This window comes from Podarcis muralis, chromosome 17 (genome assembly GCF_964188315.1).
Source record: "Podarcis muralis chromosome 17, rPodMur119.hap1.1, whole genome shotgun sequence".
In the NCBI taxonomy this organism is placed as follows: domain Eukaryota; kingdom Metazoa; phylum Chordata; class Lepidosauria; order Squamata; family Lacertidae; genus Podarcis; species Podarcis muralis.
This window is the reverse complement of record NC_135671.1, coordinates 3,246,907-3,259,567: the sequence shown is the minus strand read 5'-3', so window position 1 is coordinate 3,259,567 and position 12,661 is coordinate 3,246,907. Positions and strand designations below refer to the sequence as shown.

The 12,661-nt window shown below is 51.1% G+C and overlaps 1 protein-coding gene across 3 annotated transcripts in view; it reads left to right on the top strand.

The window, feature by feature from the left end:
* Positions 1 to 12,661, top strand: part of ATN1 (atrophin 1) — a 32,467-nt gene that overhangs the window by 15,836 nt on the left and 3,970 nt on the right. For 2 of the 3 annotated variants that reach the window (XM_077921127.1, XM_077921128.1), the window contains exons 3-9: positions 1,686 to 1,739; positions 2,006 to 2,143; positions 3,607 to 3,720; positions 4,037 to 6,033; positions 7,337 to 7,559; positions 9,207 to 9,924; positions 12,359 to 12,502. In XM_077921127.1, coding sequence (XP_077777253.1) covers positions 1,686 to 1,739; positions 2,006 to 2,143; positions 3,607 to 3,720; positions 4,037 to 6,033; positions 7,337 to 7,559; positions 9,207 to 9,924; positions 12,359 to 12,502 — 3,388 coding nt within the window. The remainder of the gene's footprint in view (positions 1 to 1,685; positions 1,740 to 2,005; positions 2,144 to 3,606; positions 3,721 to 4,036; positions 6,034 to 7,336; positions 7,560 to 9,206; positions 9,925 to 12,358; positions 12,503 to 12,661) is intronic. The other variant, XM_077921129.1, reaches the window with a different exon arrangement.

Below are 12,661 nucleotides of genomic sequence, written 5' to 3'. Positions count from 1 at the left end.
ACCATTTGCACCTGGGTGATGGATAATTTTTGGGTGTGGTTTGGGGGGAGAAAAGAAGCAAAAAAGGGGGGAATTTGTGTGTTAAATTGTTTCAGTTGATTAATTCTCTTCCTTTTAATTTATAAATTAAGTGACTCAATTCTAAATAAAGCCATGTCTAACAAACAAAAAAACCCAACACCCTCAAGATAGGTGTGTTTTCAATATATGAAAAGTAAAGCTGGATTATTAACAAATCAATAAACTAAAGTTAACTAATCACCCTTGGGAGGAAAGGTCATCCTAAAGAGTGTTCTTTTTAATCCCCTATTACAAACGTCCTTCGGTGAAATAACTGTGTTCCTCAAACTGTCAGCCTCTGCTGATTAAGATTGAGGTCCACCAAATAATGAATGGAAAGTTTAGTGCAGAGGCCTTCAAACATCTCACCTTGGTAACTTGCCTCCTTTAGAATTCGCGGGGGAAAATCTTCTAAGATGTTGCTGGACTCATACGCCCATCAATCCCAGACAACTTGGCCATTGGTCAGAGATGTTGGGAGCTGTGATCCAGCGTGATCTGGGGAGCACCTCATTGGCTACTCCTGTTCTAGGGTGTACATTCGGTCCACACAGGGTCTGGTCAGTTTTGTTGGACCTCATGAATCTTCACTTACGATGCACCTAGATCATGTACAACAGCCCCTTGCAGAAGGAATATAATAATAATAATAATAATAATAATAATAATAATAATAATAATTTATTATTTATACCCCACCCATCTGGCTGGGCTTCCCCAGCCACTCTGGGCAGCTCCCAAAAATTATTTAGGGCTTTAAAGATCAGCACCAACACTTTGAATTGTGCTCGGAAATGTACTGGGAGCCAATGTAGGTCTTTCAAGACCGGTGTTATGTGGTCTTGGCGGCCGCTCCCAGTCACCAGTCTGGCTGCCACGTTCTGGATTAGTTGGAGTTTCCGGGTCACCTTCAAAGGTAGCCCCACGTAGAGCGCATTGCAGTAGTCCAAGCGGGAGATAACCAGAGCATGCACCACTCTGGCGAGAAAGTCCGCGGGCAGATAGGGTCTCAGCCTGCGTACCAGGTGGAACTGGTAAACAGCTGCCCTGGATACAGAATTGACCTGCACCTCCATGGACAGCTGTGAGTCCAAAATGACTCCCAGGCTGCGCACCTGGTCCTTCAGGGGCACAGTTACCACATTCAGGACCAGGGAATCCTCCACACCTGCCCGCCTCCTGTCCCCCAAAAACAGTACTTCTGTCTTGTCAGGATTCAACCTCAATCTGTTAGCCGCCATCCATCCTCCAACCGCCTCCAGACACTCACACACGACCTTCACCGCCTTCACTGGTTCTGATTTGAAAGGAAGAGCAGCAGTAATGGGCAGAGTGCCTTTCAGGAAAGTTTGTGCACCATTGTTGAAGTCCACAATGAGGCCTCCTTAACACAGCGTGAAAACTGCAGATTTATTAATGGATAAGTAAGATAATGGACTAGGCAGAACTGGCAAAATTAACAGCAAAATGAAGAGAAGCTAATGATGAGTGTTTTATGGAAGAATGGATGGCTTTTTCGGGATACTTAAGGAAATATTATAGCATGATGGAACTCAAGAACAGGATTTGAGCTATGAACCAACAGATGTAATTAGATTATAATAATTGTGGTTATGATTTAATAGATGGAAGATAGGGTGCAGCAGAAGGGGAGGAACAGCAACTCCATGGAAAACAAGGTGGGAAGTCGACAAAAAAAGCAAAAAGACGAAATTGTGCTTTGATTGTATATGTTAAAAATGTTGAAACTTAATAAAATATAATCGGAGGGGTGGGGGGAACCTATCACTTTGACAGTTCCATGCATCAAAGCGATGGTGCGACTCAACCCTGAGAAACACTTGTCAGAACAGGGTGGGATTGGCCCCAGCTTGGGATAAGCAGGAGACACTTTCACAGGACCGCTGAAAGAAGCCTCTCGTCTCTCCGTTAATGTTCTCTGCAGATGTCGATGCGGAGTGGTAGGAAGAAGGAGACTCCGGGGCCCCGAGAGGAGCTCAGGACGCGGGGCCGAGCCTCTCCAGGTGGCGTCAGCACTTCCAGCAGTGATGGCAAGGCTGAGAAATCCCGGCAAACGTCCAAGGTAGGTCATCATAGCTTCTGTGTCAAGCTACACTTTGGCAGCTCAAGAACTGGAAGTGACAGTAACACACTTATTTGAGTTGCACCAGATAGTCTCCAGTTTTGGTTTTTATGTGCAGTAGAAGCAAGATGTTCTACTCAAATGCACCAATGGGAAATGCAAGTTTGTGGCATTCTTCACATCCATGGCACATGGTACCTGAGACCAGTAAGACGGCATCTCTGGAACTCTTACGCTGCACCATCATGACCCTATCAAGAGTCAGGAAAATTAGAACAAGCAGTGATGAATGTTTACCTTTTATTTAATTCACCTTTGTTGTGATTTTGCAGGGGTTTGTGCGGCCTTGTTAATATGATTTTGTTTCCTTAACCTTTTTGAAAGTCTCAGTGAAAAATTGCATTAAAAAAAAAGCTGTTTTAGAAATTTCTCCAAAAAAACCACTTAGATTGTTAAAATAGTTGCCGTTCAAAAATCCTTTTGAGTGAAGTTGTTTTACCCAGCAACTGATTCTTTAGCACCTCTGTCTATCTATCTATCTATCTATCTATCTATCTATCTATCTATCTATCTATCTATCATCTATCTATATCTATCTATCTATCATCTATCTATCATCTATCTATCTATCTATCTATCATCTATCTATCTATCTATCTATCTATCTATCTATCTATCTATCTATCATCTATCTATCTATCATCTATCTATCATCTATCATCTATCTATCTCTATCTATCTATCTATCTATCTATCTATCTATCTATCTATCATCTATCTATCTATCATCTATCTATATCTATCTATATCTATCTATCATCTATCTATCTATCCATCATCTATCATCTGTTGCTTCTTCCTCCTGGATGGAAAAGCCTCACAGTGCTATGCTCAGTGTCAGCACTGTGTCCAAGTGAGAGCAATACAAATTAACAACTGAACAACAATTGCTCCCGAGAGCAAATGCTTTGCAGCATTGAGTTATGCATCCCAGAGTGCTTCCTCTTTGGAGCAATTATTGTCCACTTGTTAATTTGCATTATCTTCACTCTCACAAACATGGATAGCTCAGTCGGTCAGAATGTGGGGCTGATAACGCCAAGGCTGCAGGTTCGATCCCCATATGGGGCAGCTGCGTATTCCTGCATTGCAGGGGGTGGACTAGATGATGCTCAGGGTCCCTTCCAACTCTACAGTTCTATGTAACCACTTGTCCTGTGTTCTGTCATCAAGTAACCAAATATGATCACCTGCATAGCCTCACAATGCCTTCCCGTTCTCTTCCCGAACTTTGAACGATGGGCTCATTCCTTGGACTAGTACAGGAAGCAGTTTCAGCTAGTCTAGCATGCACATCGTGTTACATTACATTTTCCACAGTTAATAGAAAGCAAAAAACAAACAAACGTACATTGCAAAACTTGGGGAAGAAATTTCTAACCGGGCCTCTCTCTGCCTTGCAGAAGGGTCGGGTGGAGGAGTCCATGGCCCCTAAAGGAAGCAAGCAAAGCCGCCCGGAGGAGATATCGGAGAGCGAAGGAGAGGACACCAATGCCCCAAAGAAAACGAAAACCGAGGTGGGGCTTCCCTGGCCACAGGCCTCCTCTCCCTGCGTGCCCCAAACACCTCTTGAGGTGTCCTGTCCCAGGTCCTTCTAAGGCTGTCCCTGCCTTTCCTGTGCTCACCTGTGCTAGGTCTGGCTACATGGCTGATGTGCTTCCATACCTGAGACCTCACCAAGCCACAATGGCTACAGGTTCTTCTTGCGTGAGCAAGGCATACTACCCTTGAAGAGCCCAAATTTGCTGTGCACCCAAATTCTCCCTCTAGGACCCCCCCCCCCCCACCTTGCGAGACCCTCTGCTCAACCTGTGCCTCATCTCTCCACTCCAGGAGCTGCCGAGACCTCAGTCTCCCTCAGACGTTGACAGCCTCGATGGCCACAGCTTCAACGATGAGACAAGCAGCGACCCTCGCGACATCGACCAGGACAACCGGAGCACCTCGCCCAGCGTCTACAGCCCTGGCAGCGTGGAGAACGACTCTGACTCCTCCTCAGTGTTGTCCCAGGGGCCGGCCCGCTCCTACCACCACCCCCCACTCTTCCCCCAGAGCCCCTCTCCTGCCCCCCTGGCAGAGGGCCTAGCTCGCCCACCAGAGCCAAACTTTGGCCTGGCAGGGGACGTCCATCCTCCGGGCCCCGCCGGCAGTTACCAGCCGCAACTTGAGGCCCAGGCCTCGAGGATTTTCCAGGCGCAAGCCCCGCCGCCTCCCACTCTGTCTGCCAATTCCTCTTCTTCCTCGTCCTCGCCTTCCTCCTCTACCTCCTCCTCCTCCTGCACGACCCACGTCCCCCTCTACTCTGGCGCCAACGTGGTCCAGATGGGTCCCAAAGCAGTTGGCGCAGGGCCAGGCCTCCCCGCGCCAGGCGGGCGGGAGCAAGCCCTTGGCACCAAGCACAACCCGCCCCCGACAACCCCCATTTCCTTGGCCCCGGTGGCGGGGGGCCTGCCCCCTCAGAAAACCCCTCCGAACAACTCCCCCTCGGTCCTCCCTTCCTCCACGGCCGCTTTCCCCCACGTCCTTGCCAACCTGCCCCCGCCGCCCGCTCTGAGGCCCCTCAACAATATGTCGGCCGCCTCCAGCTCCCCGGGGGTGGCGGGGCAAGCGCTGGGCGGGCACCTCCCGCCTCCCCACGGGATGGGCCAGGACAAGTCGCCCGTCCCTTCCCGCTACCCCTACGCCCCCGCCCCGCCCCCGCCCAGCTCTTCAGCCGCCCAGTACGCTCTGCCGCCCCCTTCCCAGGCCCTCCCCAGCTACAGCTCCTCCTACGGCCACTCTTTCCCCCAGCCCAGCAGCCTCTCCGTCGCCAGCCAGCCCCCCAAGTACACCCAGCCCTCCATGCCCTCCCAGCCAGTGTGGAGCCAAGGGCCGCCGCCCTATAGCCGCCCCCTGGGCAATGTCGGCTCACACCCTCCGGCCGCCTTCCCGGGCCAGGCAGCCCTCCACCAGCAGCAGCACCAGCATCACAGCCACGGCAGTGGTGCGGGGGGCCCGGCGGCGGCTGCGGCAGCCCCCCAGGCCCCCGGAGGGTATCCCCACCCATTGGAGCCAGGCCCGCACCACCCGTCCCACGCCGCCTATGGCCTCCGCCTCTACCCGCCCCACGGTCATGCCACGTACAGCCAGGCCCCCTCTGCGTCTTCCTCTTCCGCCTCCTCGTCCTCTGCCTCCTCCTCCTCTTCTTCTTCTTCTTCCACCACCTCCTCTTCTTCCTCCTCCTCTGCACCCCAGGGAACGTACCTGGGAGTATGCAGCCACCCCCAGGGGCAAAACACTGCAGCCTACACATTCCCACCGCCGCCACCGCCTTCACCTGCCCACGGAGCCGGACCACCGGTCACCTCCGCCTCCGTCACCCTCTCCACCGTCATCACCACCATGGCCTCCGCCTCGGCAGCCCCCTACAAGACGGCGTCGCCCCCGGCGGGGCCCCCCTCGGTAACCCCCTACGGGAAGCGGACGGCCTCTCCGTCCCCCACCTTCCAGCCCCCGGCCCCCTACAAGCCGGGCTCCCCTCCTTCCTCCTCCTCCTCCTCTTCCTCAGCGTCCTCGTTCCGTGCAGCCACCCCACCGGGGTACAGGCTGGCCTCTTCCCCGGCGGGCGGGGGATACAAGGCCCCCTCGCCAGCCCCTGTGGCCCCCCCAGCTGCAGGGGGTATGCCGGCCCCTCCCCCTCCCTTGCCCCCGCTGCCCCTCAGCGCTGCGCAGATCAAGCAAGAGCCTTCCGAGGAATACGAGCCCCCGGAGAGTCCGATGCCCCCCATCCGGAGCCCCTCGCCAGCCCCCAAGGTGGTGGACGTGGCAAGCCATGCCAGCCAGTCTGCGAGGTGAGGAAGGAAAAGGAGCCAGGGACAGGGAGGAAGGGAGAGGAATGGGGGAGAGATGGGGTAAGGATGAGCGGGAAGGGTTGGGAAATCTCAGAGCGCATCATAAAAGAAGTTCTGCCATTGGGCCTGCACCGTGCATGAACCGCCAATCCATGCGCAGCACCTTAGCCACCTTCTGGTGGTTTTGCTCTCAATGGCCAAAAGTGGTCCCCTGCCTTCTTCTTACAAAGCAACTGGATAGAGTAATGCCTACATATTTTCACTTTAAGTAGCATGGGACTAGACCCTTCCTTTTGGTTTCAATGAAATACAGTCGTACCTTGGATCCCAAACGCTTTGGTACTCGGACGTTTTGGCTCCCGAATGCTGCAAACCCGGAAGTGACTGTTCCAGTTTGCGAACATTCTTTGGGACCCAAATGTCCTACGGGGCTCCCGCGGCTTCTGGTTGGCTGCAGGTGCTTCCTGCAGCCAATCAGAAGCCACATTTTGGTTTCTGAATGTTTTGGAAGTCAAACGGACTTCCGGAACGGATTCTGTTCAACTTCCAAGGTAGGACTGTATTAAAAACCTGGAAATGTGCCCCAGAGACTTCCCTGAGCCTTGGGGGCTGTAGGATGAGCCTTGGAAAATCTCAGAAGCCAGAACTGGACTTGTTGTGGATCAAGTGGGTGGCGATCTTCACTAGTGCCCCACAACATTCCTTGCTTTCCTCATCCCCCACCAACACTCGTGGAAACAGGATAGAATATGCAACAACAAAAGAGAGAGGGAGAATTCTGCCTATTGGCTTCATTGACCTAATTCACACAGATTGGAGAATTCATTTATTTATTTTTGCTCGAGAAATTAGGGAGCAGGGTCTGTGAGGGGCATAGTCTGGGGAGATAGAATGGCATAGGGAAGAATCCCAAGAGGCTAGCTAGAGAGGCATTTGCCCCCCCCCCCCTTCCTGGGTTTTGGAGGATTCAGATGCAGTTGTACCTTGGTTTTCAAACAGCTTAGTTCTCGAACATTTTGTCTCCCGAACGCCGCAAACCTGGAAGTGACTGTTCCAGTTTGCGAACTATTTTTGGAAGCCAAACATCCAACGGGGCTTCCGCGGCTTCCGATTGGCTGCAGGATCTTCCCGCAGCCAATTGGAAGCCATGATTTGGATTCCGTTCGACTTCCGAGGTATGGCTGTATATACATGCTATTTTCTTTTGAAGGCACATTTCTCAGTTGTCCTCACCACTTTTGGCCTTCCCTCCTTCTCCATTTCATTTGGGCGTTGACACCTTCTTCCTTCTTCCCTTCCACAGGTTCAATAAACACCTGGATCGCGGCTTCAACTCCTGCTCACGGACCGATCTCTACTTTGTACCACTGGACGGCTCCAAGCTGGCCAAGAAGAGGGCAGATCTTGTGGAGAAGGTGCGCAGGGAGGCTGAGCAGAAGGCCCGGGAGGAGAAGGAGCGTGAAAGGGAGCGAGAGCGAGAGAAGGAGAGGGAGAGGGAGAAGGAACGGGAGCTGGAAAGAAGTGTGGTAAGTACCGGCGCAGGAGCCTCCATTTCCCAATTAAAAGGGTAGGAAACTGCCAGGTTTCCACCAGTGATGAGGAGAGCCAATGTTGGACAGAACAATGGTGTGGTCAACATGGTGGTCTGGTGCCAAACCCAACGAATGAATGGCCTGGCTTGGCACAAGGCCTTTTCAGTTATGCCTGTAACCGTCATGGACTTGCTGGACTCTGAGGAATGGTGGGAGAAATCAGCTGGGAACCCCCCAAGCGGAGAAGGCTCAGAGTCCGGGGATTGGTGGTGGGACAACGATGAGTGGTCAGAGGGAGAAGGTGGGGAAGAGGAGGTGGAAGCTGAAGAGGTTGCAGGGCTTAGTGAGCGGGGAGATTCTGTGGCAGAGAGAAGTCCAGAATCGGAGGCAGAAGCTGAAGCAGGAGAGGAGAGAGGTCAAGAGGCAGAGATGAGTCCAGCTGGTGAAGAGTCACGGGTGTCTCTCCCTCCTGCTGCAATAAGTTCTCCCAGAACCAGAAGAGGCATGAAAAGGGTGAAGGAGGGGTTGACTTCATGCAGGCGCAGTATCCGATTGCTTGTTGGGGGGGGGCAGAGAGGAGGGGATTCAGGCAGCTGTGGAGAGGCAGGGACCTTCAATCTCAGCAAATGCTTCATGGGGGCAAGCCCTACTGGAGACGAGTTGATGTACTCATTAGGCCTGACACTCGTGTCAATCATGTTTTTGCCAATAAAGAGGTAATTCTCAACTTGCACAGTGTGATTTACCTATCATGCTTGCTCCTGATAATAACACAGGACTCCTTGCAGCTAATGAAAAGGAATGTAGCTCATTAAGGAGCTTTGTGTACAGGTGTATTTTGATGTATTGAATAGAATGAAAAATTATGGGTCATGGCAGAGGGGAGAGCCCGTGTACAAATTCAACACTTTGTTTTGTTGATGTTCTTAATATTGTTTTATAGATATGAATGCTGTTGTACTTCGTGAATCCTATAATATGAATTTTGGTGTAACTGTGATGTTTATCTTATTTTTTAGTTGTTTTTGTTAATAGTGTTACATAGATGGTAATTGTTTGATTTGGGATTGTTTTACTGATGATTTGTTAAGTACAGTGGTACCTCAGGTTAAGTACTTAATTCGTTCCGGAGGTCCATTCTTAACCTGAAACTGTTCTTAACCTGAAGCACCACTTTAGCTAATGGGGCCTCCTGAAGCAAAGTTCTTAACCCGAGGTACTATTTCTGGGCTAGCGGAGTCTGTAACCTGAAGCGTATGTAACCTGAGGTACCACTATATTCCATTCGATTTATGCTGTACAGTGGTACCTCGGGTTACATACACTTCAGGTTACATACGCTTCAGGTTACAGATTCCGCTAACCCAGAAATATTACCTCAGGTTAAGAACTTTGCTTCAGGATGAAGCATGGTGGTGGTGCGGCGGCAGCAAGAGGCCCCATTATCTAAAGTGGCGCTTCAGGTTAAGAACAGTTTCAGGTTAAGAACAGACCTCCAGAACCAATTAAGTTCTTAACCCGAGGTACCACTGTATTTGTGATGTTACATTATGTTATTTTTATCTGTTGTTTGCACGCCGCTTTGGGCTTTATTTGAATAAAAAGCGGCCTAGAAACACGCCTCTCTCTGGTCTTTTGCAGAAGGTGGCGCAAGAAGGCCGCGCAGTGGAGTGCGCCTCCCTGGGGCCCGTCCCTCACCGCCCGTCGTTTGAGCAAGGCAGCGCCGTTGCCACAGTCCCCCCCTATCTGGGCCCCGACACGCCGGCGCTCCGCACCCTCAGCGAGTACGCGCGGCCCCACGTCATGTCCCCCAGCAACCGCAACCACCCCTTCTACGTCCCACTGGGCGCGGTGGACCCCGGACTGCTGGGCTACAACGTGCCGGCCATCTACAGCAGCGACCCGGCCACCCGGGAGAGGGAGCTCCGAGAGCGGGAGGCCCGCGAGCGAGACCTCCGGGACCGCGACCTGCGCGAGCGCCTCAAGCCCGGCTTCGAGGTGAAGCCCGCCGAGCTGGAGCAGCTGCACGCCGTGCCCAGCGCCACCATGGATCCTTTCCCGCGCCACGGGGGGCTGGCTCTGCAGGCCGGCCCGGGCCTGCACCCCGCTTTCCCTTTCCACCCGGGGCTGGGCCACCTGGAGAGGGAGCGGCTAGCGCTGGCGGCCGGCCCTGCCCTGCGGCCCGACATGTCCTACGCCGAGCGACTGGCGGCTGAGCGGCAGCATGCTGAAAGGGTGGCCGCCCTGAGCAACGACCCCCTGGCCCGGCTGCAGATGCTCAACGTGACCCCCCATCACCACCAGCACTCCCACATCCACTCCCATCTCCATCTCCACCAGCAGGACGCCATCCACGCAGGTGAGGAGCGGGGCCTCTCTCTCCAGCTTGCCTTGGCATCACTTTTAAGTCTGGTCCTTAATAATTATAATTACATTATTTTTAGGCCATCCTTCTGACTGGGTTGCCCCTGCCACTCTGGGTGGCTCCCAACAAAATATCAAGTGAAATATTAAACATTGAATAAACAAAATATTGAAAGCACAGGCCCCTAGCAATACTCAGGACCTTCACAGTGGTATAGCAGCAGCAGCAACAACAACAACAACAACAACATGGATAATGATTTGGGGCACATTTCCAGGTTTTTCATATTTCATTGAAACAAAAAGGGAAGTCTCTAGTCCCATGCTACTTAAAGTGAAAATTGTTGTTGTTGTTTAGTCGTTTAGTCGTGTCCGACTCTTCGTGACCCCCTGGACAAGAGCACGCCAGGCACTCCTGTCTTCCACTGCCTCCTGCAGTTTGGTCAAACTCATGTTGGTAGCTTCGAGAACACTGTCCAACCATCTCGTCCTCTGTCGTCCCCTTCTCCTTGTGCCCTCCATCTTTCCCAACATCAGGGTCTTTTCCAGGAAGTCTTCTCTTCTTCTGAGGTGGCCAAAGTCTTGGAGCCTCAGCTTCAGGATCTGTCCTTCCAGTGAGCACTCAGGGCTGATTTCCTTAAGAATGGAGAGGTTTGTTCTTCTTGCAGTCCATGGGACTCTCAAGAGTCTCCTCCAGCACTGTAATTCAAATATGTCGACATTATTATTTCTAGTTGCTTTGTAAGATAATTTGGGCGGCTCCCAACAAATATAAAAGCATAATAAAACATCAAACATTAAAAACTTTCCTGAACAGAGTTGCCTTCAGATGTCTTCTGAAAGTCAAGTAGTTGTTTATCTGTTTGATATCTGATGGGGGCACGTTCCATAGGGAGGATGCCACTTCTGAGAAGGCCCTCTGCCTGGTTCCCCGTAACTTCACTTCTTGCAGTCAGTTCGAGCCCCACGTTGGGCAAAAGATTCCTGCATTGTAGGGGGTGAGCCTAGGTGACCATTTGGGTCCCTTCCAGCTCATGATACAGTGACCGGCCTCTGTTCTGGTTGTGCCATTTCAGCATCGGATTCTTACACAAATGAAAGCTGTTGCATACAAGATAATCTCCTGCACATGGGAAACTGGTGCGTGTCATATGGGACTAGAATCATTCTGCCTGATGTATCTTCTGCGCGATGGGGATTTTTGCACGCAGAGCAGCAGTCAGTTGTGCGGACCCCCACATTCTGTCTGACACGGTACAGCTCAAACATGGGTTTCGCACCTCACCTAGAAGTTAAGCTTCAAGCAACTGTGCTGTTCTTTTCAGCCTGGAAGTGCCAATTAATTAATTAATTAATAGTCTGTGTATTTTCAGCCTGTTACAGGCTTTGATTGCAAGTTGAAAGACGAGCTCTTGAGACTCTGCTTCCCTCTTTCTTATCTGTGGAGTTTTTCTGCAATCCAAATTTTGCAGAGAAATGCTGGGTTCTGCCACTTGAATACTGTTACTCAAATCAAGCAAACGTCCACGCAAAATTGTTGCTTCTTTTGCATATTTCATTCTGCTTTTGCTGGTCAGGGAGGGAAAATGAACTCTGAAATACTAAAGTCTCTGGGCATAAGCTCTGGACATTTTATTCAGTCACTCTTTGGGGGCTCTGTGATGTTCTACTTGTATTCCTATCTTTGCATGTGTAAAAGCTAGAACCTTGTTGAGATTCTCAGGGATCTGGTTACATGAATCAGGCCCCTTCGTGAGAGGAAGAGGAGGGTATGAATGTTAATGTGAGCAATGACATCCAGCACCTTGTATCATCTCAGCTACAAATTCTCTCTGTAGCTGTAGATATTATGTTGTGAACTGCCCTGAGATCTATGGGATGAAGGGCGGTAAACAAATGTAATAAATAACAACAACAACAATAATAGCTGTTTTTCTCAGTGGATCCAATACCCATCTGCAATGTGTGGGTAACACTTGTCTACCTTAGAAGGATGTTGCAAAGATTACTGAAAAAATGCCACATAAATGCTAACATACAATTTAGCCTGAATGCAAAAAAATCAGGAACAAACTGTATTTGAATTTACAGTCGTATCTCGGAAGTCAAATGCCTTGTGACTCGAACGTTTAGGCTCTCGAACGCCGCAAACCCGAAAGTGAGTGTTCCGGTTTGCAAACGTTTTTGGGAACCCAAACGTCCAATGCGGCTTTTGCAGCTTCCGATTGGCTGCAGGAACTTCCTGCAGCCAATCAGAAGCCGCACCTTGGTTTCTGAACGTTTTGGAAGTCGAATGGACTTCCGGAACGGATTCCGTTCGACTTCCAAGGTAGGACTGTATTACATATTACACAACACCTCCCCCCCCCTCCTGTTGCTCTCTATATCCCATGCCATAAGCTAACTGTTTACAATCTCCATTTCCTCAGCTTCCGCCTCTGTTCACCCTCTTATCGATCCACTGGCTTCTGGGTCGCATCTCACCCGGATACCTTACCCAGCTGGTACCATCCCTAATCCGCTCCTTCCTCACCCACTGCATGAAAATGAGGTGCTGCGCCACCAGCTTTTTGGTAAGATCTCTGTAAGGGATGGGGGGGTGCAGCACAGAGACAGCGGCAAGATGCGGGGGCAGGGAAGAGAAGTGACAGAACGAAAAGCGGGAGTGTGAGAAAATGGATTGAGTGTGGCCGAGAGCATAGGCGCATGCGTGGAACTGCAAAACAACTGTG